Source organism: Cotesia glomerata, linkage group LG1 (genome assembly GCF_020080835.1).
Source record: "Cotesia glomerata isolate CgM1 linkage group LG1, MPM_Cglom_v2.3, whole genome shotgun sequence".
NCBI lineage: Eukaryota > Metazoa > Arthropoda > Insecta > Hymenoptera > Braconidae > Cotesia > Cotesia glomerata.
This window is the reverse complement of record NC_058158.1, coordinates 11,276,443-11,296,434: the sequence shown is the minus strand read 5'-3', so window position 1 is coordinate 11,296,434 and position 19,992 is coordinate 11,276,443. Positions and strand designations below refer to the sequence as shown.

At 30.2% G+C, this 19,992-nt stretch overlaps 4 protein-coding genes across 4 annotated transcripts; 2 read left to right on the top strand and 2 right to left on the bottom strand.

Annotated features, from left to right (window-relative positions):
• The first annotated feature begins 3,924 nt into the window (after positions 1–3,924).
• LOC123275293 (palmitoyltransferase ZDHHC23-B) lies at positions 3,925–5,548 on the top strand. The gene is made up of 4 exons (XM_044743315.1): positions 3,925–4,131; positions 4,199–4,909; positions 4,983–5,159; positions 5,256–5,548. Exons 2-4 carry the CDS (start codon positions 4,335–4,337, stop codon positions 5,443–5,445), a joined length of 942 nt encoding a protein of 313 aa, XP_044599250.1. The 5' UTR covers positions 3,925–4,131; positions 4,199–4,334; the 3' UTR covers positions 5,446–5,548.
• A 1,485-nt stretch (positions 5,549–7,033) lies between these two features.
• On the bottom strand, positions 7,034–9,409 carry LOC123275285 (coiled-coil domain-containing protein 191-like). Its single transcript, XM_044743305.1, has 3 exons — positions 9,044–9,409; positions 8,933–8,983; positions 7,034–8,865 (listed from the first exon to the last, which is right to left on the bottom strand). The coding sequence occupies exons 2-3, from the start codon at positions 8,974–8,976 to the stop codon at positions 7,206–7,208; spliced, it is 1,704 nt and encodes a 567-aa protein (XP_044599240.1). The 5' UTR covers positions 8,977–8,983; positions 9,044–9,409; the 3' UTR covers positions 7,034–7,205.
• A 128-nt stretch (positions 9,410–9,537) lies between these two features.
• Positions 9,538–14,182, top strand: LOC123275275 (PR domain zinc finger protein 10-like). Its single transcript, XM_044743284.1, has 5 exons — positions 9,538–9,756; positions 9,966–10,212; positions 10,461–11,292; positions 11,365–13,601; positions 13,681–14,182. The coding sequence occupies exons 2-5, from the start codon at positions 10,048–10,050 to the stop codon at positions 13,990–13,992; spliced, it is 3,546 nt and encodes a 1,181-aa protein (XP_044599219.1). The 5' UTR covers positions 9,538–9,756; positions 9,966–10,047; the 3' UTR covers positions 13,993–14,182.
• A 1,242-nt stretch (positions 14,183–15,424) lies between these two features.
• Positions 15,425–19,860, bottom strand: LOC123275288 (coiled-coil domain-containing protein 85C). The gene is made up of 6 exons (XM_044743309.1): positions 18,995–19,860; positions 18,141–18,859; positions 17,124–17,339; positions 16,828–17,017; positions 16,407–16,687; positions 15,425–15,674 (listed from the first exon to the last, which is right to left on the bottom strand). Exons 2-6 carry the CDS (start codon positions 18,762–18,764, stop codon positions 15,630–15,632), a joined length of 1,356 nt encoding a protein of 451 aa, XP_044599244.1. The 5' UTR covers positions 18,765–18,859; positions 18,995–19,860; the 3' UTR covers positions 15,425–15,629.
• Between the last annotated feature and the right edge of the window lie 132 nt (positions 19,861–19,992).

The following is a 19,992-nucleotide window of genomic DNA, read 5'->3' as shown; positions in this document are numbered from 1 at the left end:
ATTATAATGAAACTGCAATTAGCAGATACTTTTATGACCCTGAAGTTAGCACATAGCCGATAAAAATAATTTTTAGTTACGGATATCTCGAGTAGGAATGGAGTTACGGCAAATGGACGCATATGAAATTATTTGGCGCGAAAAAATCTATATGTACAAAATTTAAAAATTTTGAAAAATTTTTCAAAAATTTTTTATGACCAAAAATAATGTTTGGAAAGCTCTCAAAAAGTTCTGAATCATCCGAATTTCTCAAAAACTCGTTATTTTTATTTACTTTCAATTATTTATGTGTACATTTTTTCGAATTGCGTTTTTTGTGCTGGGAGCTTTGGTTCAAAATAACTCCTTAAAAAATAATTTTATTCTTAAATAAAAAATTGTACATACAGTTTTTCTAAAAATACACATGTACATTTTTTGATTTTTCTGAAATTTGAATATTTTCAAAGATATCCGCATCCAAAAATTTTTTTTAATTTTTAGATACGGATATGAATTTGAAAAAAAATTTTTTCAGGAAAAAACAAAAAAGTACTTGTGTATTTATCAAAGAACTGTATGTACATTATTTTTCTTAGTAGTTTTTCCATTTTTTTCAAAAATATTAAAAATTTGTGATTTTTTTTTCATTTTTGTCCAGAATAAAAATTCAAAAAAAAAATTTTTTTCGTTTAAATGAAATATGTACCTACTTATTTCTTAAAAATCTTCATGTACGTTTCCTAAAAACACCAATAATGCCTAATATTCATTGATAATTATAAATACCATTTTTAAATTCTTAATTTAAAGAATCCACAGAGTGTGCCATAGAACTACTTGTTATTGCATATACACTTCTCGCAAAAATTAAATAAGGACCAAGAAAAATATCTAAATTTTGGGGGGAATTTTAACAGGCTGTAATTTATCGAAAAATGGTCGTACGGTAAATAAAAAAAGGAAATTGTAGCTCTAAGTGTTTATTTTCTGGATATAATTTCCAAAATTTCTGTTTTTTATTTTTTTTCGAGTAATGTTAAGAAAACCACCGAGAAAAAAATTTTCGGAATGTTTTTGGTTTTTTTTCTTTTAGTTTACGGGCTCGGAAAAAATTTTTTTAAATGAACCTCTTCATGGATCAGACAACTTGTTTGTTTAGCTTCAATTTGCTTTTTTTTAAAGACGTCAATTCAAGCATTTCTCGCTGAGATATCGCTGGTAGAATGAAGAATGATCATTTTGTCTTTGATTATCGATATTTCAGCAACCAATAATCGTACAGAAAATACAAAAATGTAGTGATTCATTTTCTCACCGATTTTCATTGACTTCAAATTTATTTTCATTTTAATAAAAAGTGTGACCTGTTCGGAGCAAAAATTTTAGTCCCTTAATTTTTGTGAGAAGTGTATATGCAATAATAAGTAGTTCTATGGCACTCTGTGGCTTCTTTAAATTAAGAATTTAAAAACTAATGTTATTTAAAATTTATAATTATCAATGAATATAAGGCATTATTGGTGTTTTTAGGAAACGTACATGAAGATTTTTAAGAAATAAGTAGGTACATATTTCATTTAAACGAAAAAAATTTTTTTTTTGAATTTTTATTCTAGACAAAAATTTAAGAAAAAATCAAAAATTTTAAATATTCTTGAAAAAAATGGAAAAACTACTAAGAAAAATAATGTACATACAGTTCTTTGATAAATACACAAGTACTTTTTTGTTTTTTCCTGAAAAAATTTTTTTTCAAATTCATATCCGTATCCAAAAATTAAAAAAAATTTTTGGATACCGATATTTTCAAAAATATTTAAATTGGAAAAAATCCAAAAAATGTACATGTATATCTTAAAAAAATTAACAAGTACTTTTTTTTTTAATTTAAAAAAAATTTTTTTTCAAATTCATATCCGTATCCGAAATTTAAAAAAAATTTTTGGATGTGGATATCTTTGAAAATATTCAAATTTCAGAAAAATCAAAAAATGTACATGTGTATTTTTAGAAAAACTGTATGTACAATTTTTTATTTAAGAATAGAATTATTTTTTAAGGAGTTATTTTGAACCAAAGCTCCCAGCAGAAAAAATGCAATTCGAAAAAATGTACATATAAATAATTAAAAGTAAATAAAAATAACGAGTTTTTGAGAAATTTGGATAATTTAGAACTTTTTGAGAGCTTTCCAAAAATTATTTTTGGTCATAAAAAATTTTTGAAGAATTTTTCAAAATTTTTAAATTTTGTACATATAGATTTTTTTCGCGCCAAATAATTTCATAAACGTCCTTTTGCCGTAACTCCATTCCTACTTGAGATATCCGTAACTAAAAATCATTTTTGTCGGCTATGTGCTAACTTCAGGGTCATGATACTTTTTATGATTTTTCTTTGCAAGGTATATTTATTTAAGGTATTACCCTCGCGACTTCCGTCGTCAAAAGTTTATGCCAGAGTGTACGGTACACATACCAGATAGCCATTATTGACAAGCCTAAAACTTTTTGCTGTTTATGTACTTATTTCAGCCAATCACGAAGGAGATACTGATCGTTTGAAAAGTCTGGCAACACTGCGTGAGCGTTAAGATATTTTATAGTGGTTATACTGTAGTGTTTTGGACTGGCTGTAGACTTACCTCTGTTTTGATACATGCGTTTATTTATTTATTTACATACATTGAAAGATTAATATATATTATTATATTAAAATTGTTAACTTTTTGAATTTTTAATAAATATAAAAAAAATTAAAATTAATTCAGCCGACATTTAAAAATTTTTAGAATTTTTTTTTATTGAAAAAATGATTACAAAAAAATAAAAAAGAAATTTCACTTGAAAAAAACTTCAAAAACTGTAAATGCAATATAAAAAAATTTTTTTTTTTTTCTAATTTAATTATTAAAAAAAAGTCAAAAAATTAAAAATGTTGGCTAACTTTAGTATCATAAAAAAATACTTATTTTCATAAAATAATCATAGTTTTTTTTTAAATAAATAAAATTAATAACTATAATGTTACACCTAACGTAAATTAAACTTTTCAAATTTGTCAGCGCATGCGCGTCTCATACTTCTTTCGCGGTTAACAAAACGCGCTGTTGCCACAGCTTTATTAACGTATCCCCTCCTCAGTTAAAGTCTGGTAAATTTTTCATTACTTATTAATAAATATCTCTGAAACTGTGTGGTAATTATCAATGAATTTTTTTTTTTAATTGTTTAGTTGTTAGTTAACGTTACTCTAGTTTTTTAAAAAGATCCTAAGAAAAGTTTCTAAGATATAAAAATGTTTGTAGGTAAATTTTTCGATATCCCGTATACCGTAATGTATAAGAGCGTTCAAAACTCAAACTTCAAAATTAAATATCTCGGAAACTAGATGGTAAAAAATTCTCAAATTGCGCCAATCGACGCAGAATTATATGAACATTAATCTACCAAAATTTGAAAAAATCCTAAGAAAACCACTTTGGCGAGGGTACTACCTTAAATAAATTTAAACTAAGAAAATATATTTTTAAAAAATCGCACTTACGGTTTTTCAAATATTCTATGTGTAAATTTTTTGTTTAATAATTTTTTCGATAAGAAAAATAATGAAAATCGTGAAATGTCGGATAAATTCATTTTCATATCATTATTGCAAAAATTGAATAATTTTTTTGCGTAATTGATAGAGCACGTCGAGATTTTAAATAAATGAGATAAAACTTCAATACTAAGTAAATATTTTTCGTTTTATGTCGATTTATTTTTTTTCGTTAGTAAATCTTCAAGGATTAACTTTTAATTAACTGAAAATTATAGATGTGGGGTGATTGTGAATTTTGAAAAAGCAATATAGTTTAAAAAAAAAAAAAATTAACTTTTTTCTGATCCAAGTTTCTCCACTTTTTTTATTCTCTAATTTCAACTCCCTATTTTTCAGAACGCATTGGTAGAAGGGCTTTTCCGCTCACGTGTGTTCTCTAACTCCCATTCCAGGAATTTCAGACTTGCTTCAATCAAAGTTGTAGTTCTAGAGACTCTACCGTAATCAATAGAATTTATAAGCGCTAGACTAGACAAAAATTTGTTAAACTAAAACAGTAACACAAGTACTTAATAATAAACAAAGTCATCGGATTATTGTAATGTATAATAAATAATTATTTTTCTTATTTGTTTAAATTTAAATTAGTCATAAATTTTATATTTTTCAGGATGTCAGTGAGAGATTGAGGTTAGTTATTCTGTCAATAATACAAGTATATCAGTAACAACAATTACTTGAATTTTAAATGACTACAACAAATGTAAGGGCTAAAAAATAATCATTTTAAATAATTATAAAAAGAGATGAGTAAAAATAACATAAAAATGACTATTTGGAATAAATTACGAAATTCATCCGGCTGGCGAAGTGGTGCTAAACAAATGTCAATTGATGCAATGATACCAATAATTGCCGTTCCGGCAATAACCATTGTTGCTGCTCAAACTGTTTATTTTACAGTGATAACATTTATAACAACGCCAGTTATTATTTATCACTTGGATCACAACTTTCTGAGATTTTTACCCAGGTCGAAATTTTTTTTCATGTGGACGATCACCAGTGTCGTAATGATGTTGCTAGTTTTTGAAACGTGTGTTGTACCTCTATTAGAAATTTTACCAGAGGAGAATTTAGTTTTTGTAGCCGGAGTTATTGGAGGCTTTTTTTGTGGACACAAAACCAAGACAAAAGCCGATTGTTTGGCTCAGGACGGAGCAGTATTAGCGGTGGCTCAAGAATTGGAGTTAGAAAAAGGTATCAATGGTGCTGAGGGTGATGAATTTTGCGTAACGTGTCGCAAAAAAGCACCACCACGTGCATATCATTGTCGACTCTGCCAAACTTGTGTGCTAGGCAGAGAATATCATTGCAAATGGTGGAGATATTTTTTTAATTATTATTAAAGGTAAAAAACAAACCACTTATGGAATTTATTATTTTTTGTTAAGGCTAAATTGTTGCATCGGAGCCAATAATTTAAAATGGTACCTTGGATGTTTATTTTGTTCAACATTGGCCTTTATATATGGGTCTAATCTCACGATGACAAGTGTGTGTCATCCTTTTATTCTCATTGGAACTCTTTTGCTGCCCGATGATTGCAGCGATGTCTATCATCAACTAGAGTAAGCTCATGGTTTATGATCATATTGCTGGTTAAAATTTATTACCACTGAAGCTAATTTTTCATTGATATTTGATGTCTTTTTATGAATTTTTAGCCTCGCACTCTGTTTTGTATCTGCTGTCTACAGCCTGATTGTCGGATTAATAGTTTTCAGTTATTTAATATACCATTTATGGCTGATATATTTGGGCACAACAGCAAACGAACGAAGACGTCTCACCTCAGCTGATAGCCACTCAACAAATTATAGATTACTCACAAGTATTGCGCAACTAGTCTGTTAATTAATAGGATTAAAAATGCGGTTGTTAATTACTTCTGCCGTTAATGTTAATTTAAGTATTTTTGTATTTTATTGTGATTAAAGTATTTTACTTTTACTGTGAATTTTTATAGTTAACTAGCCGTTACCCGCCCGCTTCGCGTGGCGTACAATATACGCCAGGCGCGAAAAATATTAATTTTGTTATCTAACTACGTAAGTAGTTATATCATAAATGAATTTTATGAAATTTACACACTCAGATAATAAATTAGGGCATTATAAATTTATATGAGTTAAAAATAATGATTGACACAGCTTTCCACATCACCATGGAGGTACTGTGTCATGCGATGCGTCACCGTTATTTTACATGGCGGGATCAACAGTAGGCCTACACCATGGATAGATGTGAGCATGAATGTCAAGGTTTGAAATATGTTATTCATATTCAATTTATAAAAATATAGATTAAATATGAAAAATTCAAACTCAGGCTATCATGTTCACGTCTATGAAAATTAATTTAGCAGATGTTTAATAATTTTAATAGCTTTTTAACAAATAAATTATGGCAAAAAAAATTATTAAAAAAAATTAACATCTATAAATTTTAACAAATTAAAAATGCAGTTTTTTAAAAATAACTTTTTGGAATAAATTTGGCGGGTAACGGCCGTGTATTTGTATATCTATATTCACAAATATAGGTATACAAATACATAGAGTGATCATATAATGGTACATGATCATCTATTAGGGCTTTTACCTTATATAAAAATTTTTAATTTTTTTTATATTTAATGCCTTCTTATTATCCTTTAGGAATTGAATTTTATAATTTTTTAATTAACGCCCACGCAAGGATTTGTGAGGGTGGCATTTCATAAAATTCATTCTTTACAGCTCAAAAACTCCAAAAAAATCAATCTGGCCAAGTTTCAATCCTTTAGCTGCTATAGATTAAAAGGTACAATTTCTTTTAATTTTACGCCCACGCACGGACATGTGGGGGTAGAATTTAATGAAATTTATTCTTAACAGCTCAAAAACGCCAAAAAAGCATTCTGGCCATGTTTCAAAGTATTAATAGCTATAGATTGAAATTTACGAATTTTTTCTTAATTTGACGCCCACGCACGGGCACGCCAGGGGGGTGGAATGTCACAGAATTCGTTTTAAAAAATTTCTAAATGTAATTTGAAACATTCTGACCAAGTTTTGAACTATTAAAAGCCATAATTGAAAAATATGAATTTTTTCGTGAACACCCCGCAACCCCCTTTGTGTGTGGAATTTCGTGAAATCCGTTCTTAGCTGACCTCTACTTGGCAAAAGGAATATTCCTGCCAAATTTCAAGTCTCTAGGTCTTATAGTTCCAGAGATATCGTGATGAGTGACTATCTATATCTATAGAAAGTCTCCCTATATATATATAGATGTAACAATTTAAATAATAGAATTTATAATAAATTTTTCGTGATTATTGAGGTAAAAGACAAAATTAACAAGTCGCTGATGATAACATTAATATTTTATTCGAAAAAAAGTTAAAATTATATTTTTGTATGAATGAAATATGTAACAATAATGTGTACATAGTGCCAAGTTATTTATTGATACTCAAAAGTTTCACTAGATTATATAATAATAAATTGAATTGTACGTCGCACTTAAAATATGTTAAGCATAAATTAAAATAAATCGAAAAAAATTTAACTTTAAATTTTATTAAATTAAAAAAAAAAAAAAACGAATACACCTATGAAGATAATTAATGATTAATCAATAATGACGCCCCGATGTTGAGGAGCAAAGTCAGGAATCACTGACTGTACTAACTGTCTCAATTGATCCTTTCGTTTGTCAGTCTCTTCAACTTTATCCAAAATTTGTAAATATTTTTTCCATAATTTAAAGTAAGTCGATTTTAGTTTTTCGTTATAAAAATTAAAAGCTACTTCTTGATTATTATTATTAATTATTTTCATCGAAAGTGTATAAGCTAACCATTTGTCGTAATAACTTTTTTTCAGCCAATTGTTGTAATGATCAACAGCAGTCTTATATATTTTTCTATTGTCTCTCGTTAATTGCAGCCAATTTTCAAAAACTCTCCAGGTGAGATTTCTGTTATAAATATCAATACTGAGTTCCATTTTAATTTGTATTTCTCGTTCAGTTTCAGACTTCCATTTGATAAACATTTTCCGGAGAATAGATAAATCATAGTGTCTCTCAGCTTTATTCATATCATCGTGTACTGATTGTACAAAAGCAATCAGCGGATGAAGAATATATCGGCGAAGCAAATACTTCCGATAAAAGTCATCAGCTTCCTGCATCGCCTTTTTCAGTTTTTCAATATTCAAAGCACGTTCTCGTTCTTCTTCATGGCGACGACGAATTTGTCGAGCTTTTTCTTGAGCTTCTAACTCCATTTTTTTTTTCGCCGCCTCTTTTTCGCTCATTTTCGCCATTTCTTCTCTTAATTTTTGTTCTTCCAATTTTTGTTTACGCTCCAACTCGCGTCTGGCAACTCTTTCTCGTCGGGCTAAAGCTCTTGCTTCCATTCTCGCCAAAAAAATCGGTGGATTCGGCTTAGGTACAGCATCACTCAATACTTCTTCAACTTCATGAGAATCAATGCCTTCTCGCAACATTAATCGACGCAAAATCTTTTGAGATCTTTTCTTGCTATGAGCAAAAGCTCCTTTAGCGGTTTTTAGAGTTTCCAGTTCGCTTAATTTTGATTCAACTTGAATTTGCTGTAACTTCATGTCCTGGATAAATCGATTTTGTTCAGCCAACTTAGATCTCTGCTCATCAATAACTTTTTTTTGCATTTTCAGGCGATTCGCAAACGTTGCAGACACATTCGAATTTGTTTTTGCTTGAATATTAACCAAATCTTTTGTATCAACTGACATATTCTTCTTCCTAGTACATCTCAAAACATTTTTCTGCTTATCTTTGATTGCACTTATAAACAATTCTATTTTTTTTACATCTTCAATTTCGTACTCTTTCTTCTGACTTTTATTTAAAAATTTCATTTCATCTACTAGCATTCTCCACCGGTCAAAGTATCGCTTCATTTGACTCACTGAATAAATTCTCTCTAGCTTTGATTGTAACAATTTCAAACGCTTTGACTCTCTAGCATGATTTAAAAGTTCTTCAAATACATTTTTCAAAATTTCACGATTTTCTTCTTTCAATCTAGCCGACGATGGCTTGTCCTTAATCGTCACTGAAATATCTCCCGAGTGTTCTTCGACTTTTGGCTTAATAATTTCAATCTTTTGTACGTTAAATTCATTTGCATACTCGTCATTTTGTAGATGTCTGCTTGTTCGTACTTGAAAGTTTATTCTTTGAGTCATAGTTTCAAATGGAGGTAAATCTACAGTTTCTTCTTCTGGACCAAATATCCATTTTCTATAAAAACAATCGCAATTAATAATAAGTAAGTATCTTAAAAATTAATCTTTAAAAAAATCCTTACATTTTTTGCTTTCTATCCCGGCATAAAATACTCGCTGCATCCATTAATTATCTAGAAAATTAATTTAATAAATTATTCGTTACATTTATTTCTTCTTAAATTTAAACTTACCTCCCACTTGTTAACTCTCAAAATTTATTTAAAATATCTCAACAATATATTATATAATTTGTCGATTAATAATTCCATTCAATAATTGAAAGACTATACCAATAAATACTTATTAAATCTATTTGTAACCTTGGTTACATGATGACTAATTATAATTACACCCAAGTGTAAACAAACAAACACAAAAGAAATTACATACTTTTATTTTTATGGTTTTCTATTCTAAAATAAAATTTATGTTTTTAATTATTAATAGTAAATATTTAAATTTTTATTATTATGTACTTATTTACAAAAATATACTTTTCACGAGTTACTAATAAAATTTATTGTGTAAATTTCCCGCTGTCACTTGTCATGTGACCAGAGATTTATACAAAGCGCCCCCTCTAGTATTTAAACTACGTATTAACTTTACGCAATACATATTTCCTTCTCTTACTTTTTGCTTTTTTGTAACTGTCAAAGTCTGTTTTTGTCTGTTTATATATTATATTTGTGTATTGTCCCCCCGACAACGTCATCTTCAGCGCGCACAAGCGAGACTAGTGAAAAAAATCTAACAAAACGTCTACGGGAAAGTTAAGAGTGTTGATATATTCCTGTCAAAATTTTCAGCAATGGTTCATTATCCTTACATCCTACTCAATTGTAACGTGTAACCTAGTGATCTGTAAAATTAAATGGCCACGAGTTTTTCTTTTAAATTGAAGGTAACACTCCATTTATATTTCAATTTATAGTTCTATAAGTCTTAATATTTATTTTAATAAGTTAGTTTTTTTACTGTTACAGAGTTTATTACATTTGCCCTGGATTTGTGTTGAATAATTTTTAACCCTAAAATTTATTATTACTTCAGTTTTGTTGGTAAACAAATTTTATAAAAATGTTTTTTTTTTCTTTTTTTTTTTATTTTCAGTGGCAGTAGAAAAAACATAGTGAAACCTACACCTACAAGGCTACATGAAATTTAAGGTTATTATTTGTTAGAAATTAAAACCATGGATCCAAGGGGCCCTCAAAGAGCGGGGGCCCCTGTAAACCCAACTACCATTACATCAACAATAGCAGACGTTGATAAATCCTTACTGGATACTGTTGTTGATGACAATTGGCATGGAATTGGTAGTACAGTTAAAAATAACAATCGTTTGCTGTTTCTCACAGTAAGTTATCATTATCACAAAATTATTTATTTATTATGACACTGAAGTTGATAGACATTAGAAATTTTTTTAGAATATTATATCAATGAAATTATCATGATAAAAATTTAATAAAAAAAATTATAAGTGAAAATATTTAGAAGAATTTTTTTCATTGTAATTGTAAAGATTAAAAAAATTGGTAGTTATCAGCTAACTTCAGTATCATTATTTAATAGCAAAAAATTTTAACTGACCATATATTTCAGGTCGAATATGTGGACGATAATCAGTCGCGAGACTATTCAAAAATATTTTCACCATATGAGCAGGTGTCTTTTTATTCACCGAGAGCTCCGTCACCGCTCTCGGATTTCGAGCACAGTCAAGTGAGCCCGCTGGACCCCAATATGAGTTCAACGGCGAGATACTCACCTACGCCAGTACCGCAGCTTCCATCTCTATCATTTCCAAACTCCGTAGTCGTTCTTCCTGATCCACCTTCCCCACTTATTATACCAAGCGATGGTCATGCTAGGACCAATATAAATAACTATATTTCTAGTCACAATAATACTATTCAAAATGTAGTACAATCCGCTGACAATACAACCATGGATTTTGTCAACACTGATGTCCATGAAGAAACTCTGGTAACTAGTGTTAACGGAGAGTTGATTTTAATGCGAGGACCTAATGTTGAATTAGAGTCTACGTCATCGTCTTCGTCCTCGCGATCTGCCGACACTGCTGCAGCCGGTCCATTGATGCTCGCGGAAATTCCTGAGACTGAGTTCACTTTGACGAGAGACTTTTTGGTGATGCACGACGTGGATCAACTAAACGTTGTTAATTCATTGGCTAGTCAAAGTGGAGGAATAAAAGAGGAGCAGATAATTATTGGTGATCATATGATAGGCGAACATCAAACAAAATTGCTGGAATTTAATAATGACGATCCAGTAATCCCACAGGAACAAGTTATAGGAAAAATTTTAAAGAATAATATCGAATCTGCAAAAATAATTCCGAGTGTTCCAGCTTCTGGTAAAATAATACTGAGGAAAAATAAAAAACAAATTCGTAATAAAACAGCATCAGGTAAGTTTTTATTTAATAAATTTTTATTAATGATAAATTGATAATTAATTGGATTCAATTATTATTTTTTAGACTATGAAGAGTGTATCTCCCCGGCTTGTCTAAAATCTGGTGAATGTACTTGTCGAAATGTTCGTACAATTTCTGATCAACCTGTACCATCGAGAGCGGTAGCGACTTTGCCTGGGTCTTATCTTGCAATAAATAAATTGCCATCAACTCCAGGTATTGGTGAACCCATCGGCTATTGTAATTACGGAGTATTTGCTAAAAGAAATATTCGGCAACGTACTCAATTTGGGCCTATTGAAGGAGTATTGTATCCTTACAATGGACAGTCTTTTAAAAATGATCAACTACCTTTGCTTTATGAGACAAATGATGGACATTTACTAAAAGTTGACGTATCAGATGAAAATACTTCTAATTGGATGCGATTTGTTAGACCGGCTTTAACTTATGATGAACAAAATTTAGTTATTTGTCAGCAATCTGACGGAATTTTCTTTCTCACTACTCGTAATATTTTATCAAAAGAGGAATTGAAAGCGGGTCCAAGTTCACAGTATGCTTCGCGTCGTGGTTTGACTATACTTGAATCTGATTCATCGTTGAAAGACAAAGAAATACCTCATGATGACAATAATATTAATGAGTGGCAGTTTTCGAATTGTGAAGAACCTTTTAAACCCGTTGAAAAATTTGAGTCTTTAGACATTCAATACAATGAGAATGGAGCGGATATCAAACCAGATTCTGAGCAAAATAAATCAAATTCACCGACAAACAACAAGAAATTATTAAAAGTTGTTGATGGTCAAACAGTGCTGTATTCTTGCCCACAGTGCACAAAAGTATTTCCTCGGAGCTATAGTTTGAAGCGTCATATGCACATGCATCTTAGTTCTAAAACTCCCCAAAAGTATGAATGTTCAACATGTGGTGAAAATTTTCTTCATCCTTACAACCGAAGTCGACACATGAAAATATTTCACAATGACGAAACGCGAGAGAAAGAAAACACTTGCGAGAGTTCCAGTGAATATAAATGTAAATCCTGTAATTTGACTTTTAAAAAATTGTCTCTGTTAAATATTCATAAATTAATACACGAGCAGGATGCAAATAAAGATGACGGATCTTCAACATCGTCATTGTCCTCGGCATGTCCGCAATGTGAAGTTACATTTAACGCTTGGCACGATTTAATAAATCACGTTTCTTCAAAACATGGCCGTGTTAAGTTACCAAAAGTAGCGAATACGTCTAAAGTAAATAAAAATAACAACAATAATAATAATCAGGTTACTCCACCGATATACAAATGTACAAAGTGTTATAAACGTTTTGCAACACGAGTTCGTCTTCAACAGCATTTTTTAGTCCACGGCGCAGAGGATCAGAAGCCGCTGCCGTGCAATATCTGTTGCAAAAGATTTATGAATAATTCGGCGCTGTCATGTCATTTGAAAACTCACCGACAGGACAAGCAGTTGTTTGAGTGTCCGATGTGCCGTAAATTATTTAACCAAGTTCTGATGTTAAAGGAGCACATCGAGACACACAGAGGCGAGGACGGTATATTTAGTTGTCCTCACTGTCCACGCACATTCACCAAGTACTCGGTAATAAGAAAACATATCAAAGCACATCATTGCGAGCGAAAACACAAGTGTCAGGTTTGTTCAAAATCATTTCCAACAATAGACAAATTACGTATGCATTTATTGCGTCACTCGGATCACAGGGAATTTCACTGTGCTAATTGTGGAAAACAATTTAAGCGAAAGGACAAATTGAAGGAACATATGACGAGAATGCACAATGCACAGAAAATAAAACGGGATCAATTGACAACACAGAGTAATAATAATAATAATAATAATAATAATAATAATAATAATATTGATAATAATAATGTTAATGATAATAATAATAGTCAGGCGAAAAAATTTATACCAAAAGTAAATCCGACGGATTACAATCGATTTATTTATAAGTGCCATCAATGCCTAGTGGGTTTCAAACGACGAGGTATGCTTGTTAATCATTTGGCTAAACGGCATCCTGACGTTTCACCGGATTCTATTCCCGAGTTAAATTTACCCATTTTGCGACAAACTCGTGATTATTATTGTCAGTACTGTGATAAAGTTTACAAAAGTAGTAGTAAGAGAAAGGCTCACATTATGAAAAATCATCCTGGAGCAGATTCGGGTTTGCACAATTCTACATTCAGTCAAGCTGTTGGAAGTGTTTCGACAGTTCCGCAAAGTTGTCAGTGGTGTCATAAACAGTATGCCAGTAAAGTAAGTATTTAATTAAATATTTTATTCAATTATAATTATTTATTTATTTATTAGACTAAATATTTTATTATTTTTACAGGCAAAGTTACTACAGCATCAACGTAAGAAACATGCAGCATTATTAAATCCAGCTGATAAAATTCCCCGTCCAAGAAATCGTTCTTCATCCCAACAAAATAATTCATCAACACTTGATGACAATAATTTTATTATGTCTGATTATATACAAGGGTACGATACTGACGTCGATTTTATTAAACCTAAAATGCTTAAAATGTCTGAGGATACTGATTTTATTGATAATGAGGATGATGATGACGGTGACGATGGTGATAACCACAATCTAGAGCTCGCTGGCGAACAATTTATTCGTATTTGCGATATACGTTGAAATAATTATAATATTTCTACGTGACAACGTAGAATTTTTATTAAATTTTATCGAGATATGAATCTCGTTATTTTTAATTCAGCGCTTTGTTGTTGTACGCTGAAAAAAAAAGATTCATAAGAGTTTTTGCTGCTCTTAGGCAGATTACCGTCATTGCCGCTGCATGTTCAGCTGATATCAAGGCAGAATACAAAAATATATAAAACAACGAATATCAATAATTCACCAATGGTGAAAAAAAAATTGAAGAGATAAATAGTTGTATAGAGGAATGGAGATTAAATATATAAGAAAGCCAAAATAAATGAAAAATTTACTGGAGATGAGTTTAAAAAATAAATATGTGCACATAATTTGTTGTTGGCTCTGACGTGAATGTCAGTGCTCGCCCTGACCAGGGTGGTTGTCAATTAATTGTCTGAACACGCACGCGTATAATTGAAAATCACTTTGATAATAATAATAATTGTCCAAAAAATTTATCTGAATACAATGAATCAAAAACTTTTTTTTTTTTTTTTTTTTTTTTTTTTTTTAAAGCCATAAACAAATTTTATTTTTGATTTTAACTATTTGCTAATATTGTATAAATTTTGCGAACAGACTAATTATTCGCTTTGAATTGAATTTTCACTGGTGTACATTACCAATTTGACATTGACATGAATTGATGTATAATAAATAATTGATAAAAAATAAATACACTGTGGGTGTAACATAACACGAAATACAACTAATTCTTGTCATTTTATTACATAATTTTTTTTGATCTACACAGTTATTTGAAACAACTTTTCAGACTAACAAATTGATAAAACATTGTTGAATGTAATTAATACACCATACATTTGATAACGATGATATTAATACTAAACTTAGAAGTAAAAAATATTATTGTTTATAGTTAATGATTAAAAATTAACACAAGTCAATAATAACAGAATTTTATCAATAATCTAATTACATTTTATTAAATATATAAATTAAAAAAGAGAAAAATAAAAAAATAGGCAAGATAAAAAAGAACAACAGATAATTAAAATAAAAAGGTTGTAGTTGAGTATTATTAAAATTGAAAATAACGTATTGACCAAATACGCATACAATACTAGATAACATTTAGCTTATTTATTTATTCTTGATTTTCTTAGCGATAATGCTTAAAAGATATAATTTGTATTTATTTGTACTATTTTATTAAAAATTTAATGTGCACGCAGCAGACAGTGATAAGTCAGTTCCAATTTAATTTTAAAATAAAGATAATAAATATGTGATGACAATGTAAGCGAATTAAAGAGTAATTCATTCCAGTGTATTAGAGATGCAAATCATTATAGAAATATATAAATTATTCCATAATGTTAAACGAAAGTTTTGATTTTAATTAACAAATTAATTTTGAACCCCAACAATAATTCCAACTAGTTATAATTTTTTTAATTTCTTTCTAAATATAAATTTGAATTTTATACTTTTAATCAATAATACTAATATATGAGCACACTAGTACGACACCTAATATTTCTTCATTGAACCGTATATAATTGAGTTATATATATTTATATAAATATCATAATACATAATTATTTGATAACAAGTGCTAAGTGCGGAGATATAACAACGAGTACAACTAATTAACGTCTCATATGTGGACTTTCTTCCAGTTTTCGCCATACGACCTGTAATGATTTATTTTTTATTCAATAATTGGTACTTCAGTATCATTAGTTTGTGATACTGAAGTCAGCAGACATCTAACAATTTTTTTTTATTTTTATTACAAATCAATTATAAAAAAAAATAGATTTTTAAAAAAATTTGCACTTGTAATTTTTTTTAATTTCTAGACGTGGAATTTCTTACTAAAATTTTTGGTAATTATTTACAATAGGTCCACCCTATTTTTGGCCATAACTAGGTAAAAAAATTAATATTTTAAAATTTTTATTTTGATTCTGCTTGTTTTTACGGCGGATTTATGATAAAAAATGTCGTGAAAGAAAAAAATAAAGATTTCGATAGCTTTTTTGCCTTCAAAAGTTGGAAAAAATTTTGGCTCTTATGTTTTTGGATAAAATTTTTGTTTTATCTTTTTTTGATGTTTTTGATATATTTTATTTGAAAAGTACATAAAAAAACGAACAATTAGAAAAAAAAAGTTGAATATCACAATTTTCTAAAAAATTTATAAATTTTTTTGAAAATTTGTTAAAATTGTGATAATCAACTTTTTTTTTTTTAATTGTTCATTTTTTTTATGTATTTAAAAAAAAAATATATTTTTTATAAAAATTTAGTTGTCATAAAAATCCAAAAAATTGAAAGATTTCTGTTAATTTCAGTATCATATTATTTTTATTGACACGGCTAATGTAATATTTATGAGAATTAATAAAAGAAAGAATACTCACATTACACATCTCTCGTACGAGTGCTTTTTCAGTAGGATTATGGCCAGCATCCCTTTCTAATTGTTCTCTTACTTCAAGAACCTGAAGTGCTTGAACAACAGCTTCGGGACGTCCACTACCACCATGAAGATTATGAGGATTGTCACCGTCGTTTACGGTCTCCCAACGCGCATCCCGACTCTCGGCCTCCCACGTTTGGGCTCTTGCCTGCAACATGCTTTTGTCTTCCTCAAGCTGTTTCACTCTTTGCTCAAGACTCCGCACGTATTGCATCGTTTCATCTATTTAATTATTAATAGTTATTATAATAATTGTTAAAATTATTATAAGCTGTCATTGTGGCAAAAAAAATCCATTATTAAATAAACTATGTCCTTACTGACAACTAATAAACCATAACAATAATTTTTAAAATATTTACCGTTAAAAAAAGAAGTATGCCGAACTTGACGCGGCGGAGCGGGTGGTGGTGGAGGTACCGCGGTTGTTTCTTCAGCGTTTGTACTCGAGCTAGATCCATCACCGTCATCTCTCTGGGCACCGCCACTTCCTCGTTCTTCGTCCAGGTACAAACAGAGCTCTTTTAATTCGAGATTGTCTTTTATCAGTTCCTGTAAAATAGCATTCACAATTATGTTGTTAATTTACTTCGTGATATTTTTATTAGTATAAACTAACAATTTTTCAACTTATAATAAATCAATTACTGATGTATACCTGCTGTTTATTATCTAACTGCCGTAATTTATTTTGATAGGCCGAAACTTCTTGTTTCATTACACTGGCAGTGTATCTACCAAACCGCTGCCATTCCCGGGCTAGTTTTCGCCCTTTTTGACGATCGTCGTCCAAAAAACAACACAAATCTCTTAATTCCTGATTGTCATCGCTTAATCGTTGATTAGCTTCTTTTAATGACCGCAACTCACCGAGCTAAATTTTTAAAAATATTTAATTAATTTTTGATAATAAAATAAATTTTGGAGGGGCCAAGTACACTTATAAGTGTAGTGAAAAGTATGTAGGGTAATACTGACACTTTCTTTGATTTTGGTACTTATTCAATTAATGAAATCATTAATTTTTATTATGAATATATTATTTCTAATCTTTAAGACCTTTAGATCAAAAAAATTTTTAATTTTTATTCCAAGTAGAACATTTTTTCATTGAAAAAAAAAAATTGCCACTAATAGGGGCTTAGAAGTGTCTCTTATGAGGTCTTTTGCCTTATATTTCTTTTGAAAATTATAAAATTTAAATTTAAAAAATGATACTGAAGTTAATTAATAACTGTCAATTTTTTAAATTTTTATAACAAATCAATTACAATTAAAAAAAAAAAATACCTTAAAAAATTTTCACTAATAATTTTTTTTTAATTTTCACATGTAGAATTTTCTAATTAAATTTCTTCCATAGTAATTTCATTACTATAAAATTCTAAAAAAATTTCTATCGTCAGTTAACTTCCATGACTTAAAAAAAATTCAATTATTTTTTTTAAAGTATTTTAAAAACAATTATTATTAATATTTTGTTTGTTCTATAAATTAAAAAAAAATTTTTTAAATAAATTCATTAAATTTTCTAAAAAAACTTCTTTTTATAAAGGTAAAATTTTTTGAATTTCTAAAACTGAATAGGACACTTCAAAATTTGATATTCATTAAATAATCATAAAAATTCTCAAATATAAAAAATATTCCACTGATATTAAAAGAATATAATTACCAAATTTTGTATCTGTCGATTTTGCTCAGTAACAATTCTAGCAAGATCACTCTCAGTTTTTCTGACAAACTTGAGCATTTCCACAGGACTGAGTCGCATAAATTCTTCGTCGCTTATTCTCTGTTTGCCAGTATTTGGAATAATAATATTACCACCGGGATAGCTGCTGCTGCTGCTACTGCTTGACGGCAAAAATTGTCCGGGGGAAATTTTCGAGGGATAATAAGAGTGAGCTGGAGCTTTACCGGCTGATCCGAGGACCATTGGCTGGTTGCCGAGACTATCTAATTTAGTCAAATACTTTGCCTGGGCATCTTTGATGTTCGTCACCCGCTGGGGTTGCTGTGACTGGGGGTAGCTGTTCAAAAGGGCATTTGGGTTGTTGCCGATACTTGTCGAATTCTTTAGGATACCAATAGTGGGCTGAGGCGGCGGCTGATACTGAGGCGGAAGCTGCCCAATAGATTGTTGTTTCAGAAGATGATGCTGTTGCAGCTGCTGCTGCTGCTGCTGAAGTTGATGCTGTTGCGCTTGCTGTTGCTGATGTTGTTGCTGCTGCGGCTGTGGTTGTTGTATTTGCTTCTCTTGATGCTGCGTCGTCTGAGATTTTGTTTTGTTGGACATGGTGGCCTTAGATCAAGTGTAAAGTGTCACTCGTCCCATTTCTGTTAAAATTCATTCGCTGTCCACTTTTAGTCTTTTTCCACTACAATTTATTCCTAAAAGTCATTTATTACCTTAATAACAACAACTATTACAATTTACGGTACTCACTTGTTGATATTCCAATCACAAAACTCAAAATTTAAGATACTCTAGTAAATATCTATCTATAAAAAATTTAAAAACTGTGCCGCTATTAAATCACGCTCCAATATGGCTGAGAGTAGTTAAATACCATGAATTGAAATTAAAGTTATAGGTATACTGCGTTCGATCTTGATCACCAGGCTTAAAAAAATCCACAGTATAACTAACCAGTAACCAGCTAACGAAGAATAGAGAGAAAAGAATTTACACAGGCAGTACTCGGTAAACTGATCTAGAACGCGTGAATGCTTAAACTTGCTTACCAGATATAAATGTGTATTAAAATCGCGCGGGCGCGATAACACAAGTACTATGCAAACTTTTTGAATAATAAATATAAACTAATGACTAATCAAAAGTATATTTTTTATTAATCAGCACATTTCTGACAGGAAACGAAGACGACTAAATATAACATAACTAAGTATACTCTCTTAAGCGTAATACAACTTGAGAGCAGTGGGTACACTGGTAAGAAGGGGTACCTAAGGCGGGGGGTCGTGTACCTGTGCTGTGCCGCGCTCTTATACCTTTACCTCTCTAGTATACTTTTTGTGCTGACGCTAACGCGCGCCATGCATTTTACAGTAGATTTTCATCCCAGCCATCCCATCCGGCTTACATTCGCTGTCACTATACTACATCAGATGTGAGTGTGTAGTCCACGAGAGACGAGAGACAAGAGACGAGAGCGAGAGAGAGATAAAAGTCAAGAGTATGGTAGTAGGTAAAAAAGAAATAACAAGAGAAAGCAAAGGTAAGCAGAGGTAAAATTACTTGCCACAACCTACACAGTAGAGGAGAACCAGAGGTGAGTTTAATAAAGTTGAGGTGAGTGCTCGGATAGTGGGTGACACTGAAGGGCACTGAAGGGGATACTCTGTACTCTAGATATATATACATCGTGCTGGTTACTTGTCAATGCATAACTCGCTAAATTAATTAAATATATTCACCCTTGAACGTTTTAAATCCAATAGCTTTAACTAGCCTACTATTAATTAAATTATATTCTAGTAACAAAACTGCTAGGGCTTGTAAA

What these genes read in the sequence shown, in the direction of transcription:
- LOC123275293 (XM_044743315.1), top strand. Translation starts at nt 4,335, where the DNA reads ATGAGTAAAAATAACATAAAAATGACTATTTGGAATAAATTACGAAAT. An exon ending in AGAGAATATCATTGCAAATG is followed by an intron (nt 4,910 to 4,982) that starts GTGGAGATATTT and finishes TTTTTTGTTAAG; the next exon opens with GCTAAATTGTTGCATCGGAG. An exon ending in GATGTCTATCATCAACTAGA is followed by an intron (nt 5,160 to 5,255) that starts GTAAGCTCATGG and finishes ATGAATTTTTAG; the next exon opens with CCTCGCACTCTGTTTTGTAT.
- LOC123275285 (XM_044743305.1), bottom strand. Translation starts at nt 8,976, where the DNA reads ATGGATGCAGCGAGTATTTTATGCCGGGATAGAAAGCAAAAAAT. An exon ending in CGGGATAGAAAGCAAAAAAT is followed by an intron (nt 8,866 to 8,932) that starts GTAAGGATTTTT and finishes TTGTTTTTATAG; the next exon opens with AAAATGGATATTTGGTCCAG.
- LOC123275275 (XM_044743284.1), top strand. Translation starts at nt 10,048, where the DNA reads ATGGATCCAAGGGGCCCTCAAAGAGCGGGGGCCCCTGTAAACCCAACT. An exon ending in ATCGTTTGCTGTTTCTCACA is followed by an intron (nt 10,213 to 10,460) that starts GTAAGTTATCAT and finishes CATATATTTCAG; the next exon opens with GTCGAATATGTGGACGATAA. An exon ending in TCGTAATAAAACAGCATCAG is followed by an intron (nt 11,293 to 11,364) that starts GTAAGTTTTTAT and finishes ATTATTTTTTAG; the next exon opens with ACTATGAAGAGTGTATCTCC.
- LOC123275288 (XM_044743309.1), bottom strand. Translation starts at nt 18,764, where the DNA reads ATGTCCAACAAAACAAAATCTCAGACGACGCAGCATCAAGAGAAGCAA. An exon ending in ATCGACAGATACAAAATTTG is followed by an intron (nt 17,340 to 18,140) that starts GTAATTATATTC and finishes TTAAAAATTTAG; the next exon opens with CTCGGTGAGTTGCGGTCATT. An exon ending in AGTTAGATAATAAACAGCAG is followed by an intron (nt 17,018 to 17,123) that starts GTATACATCAGT and finishes GCTATTTTACAG; the next exon opens with GAACTGATAAAAGACAATCT.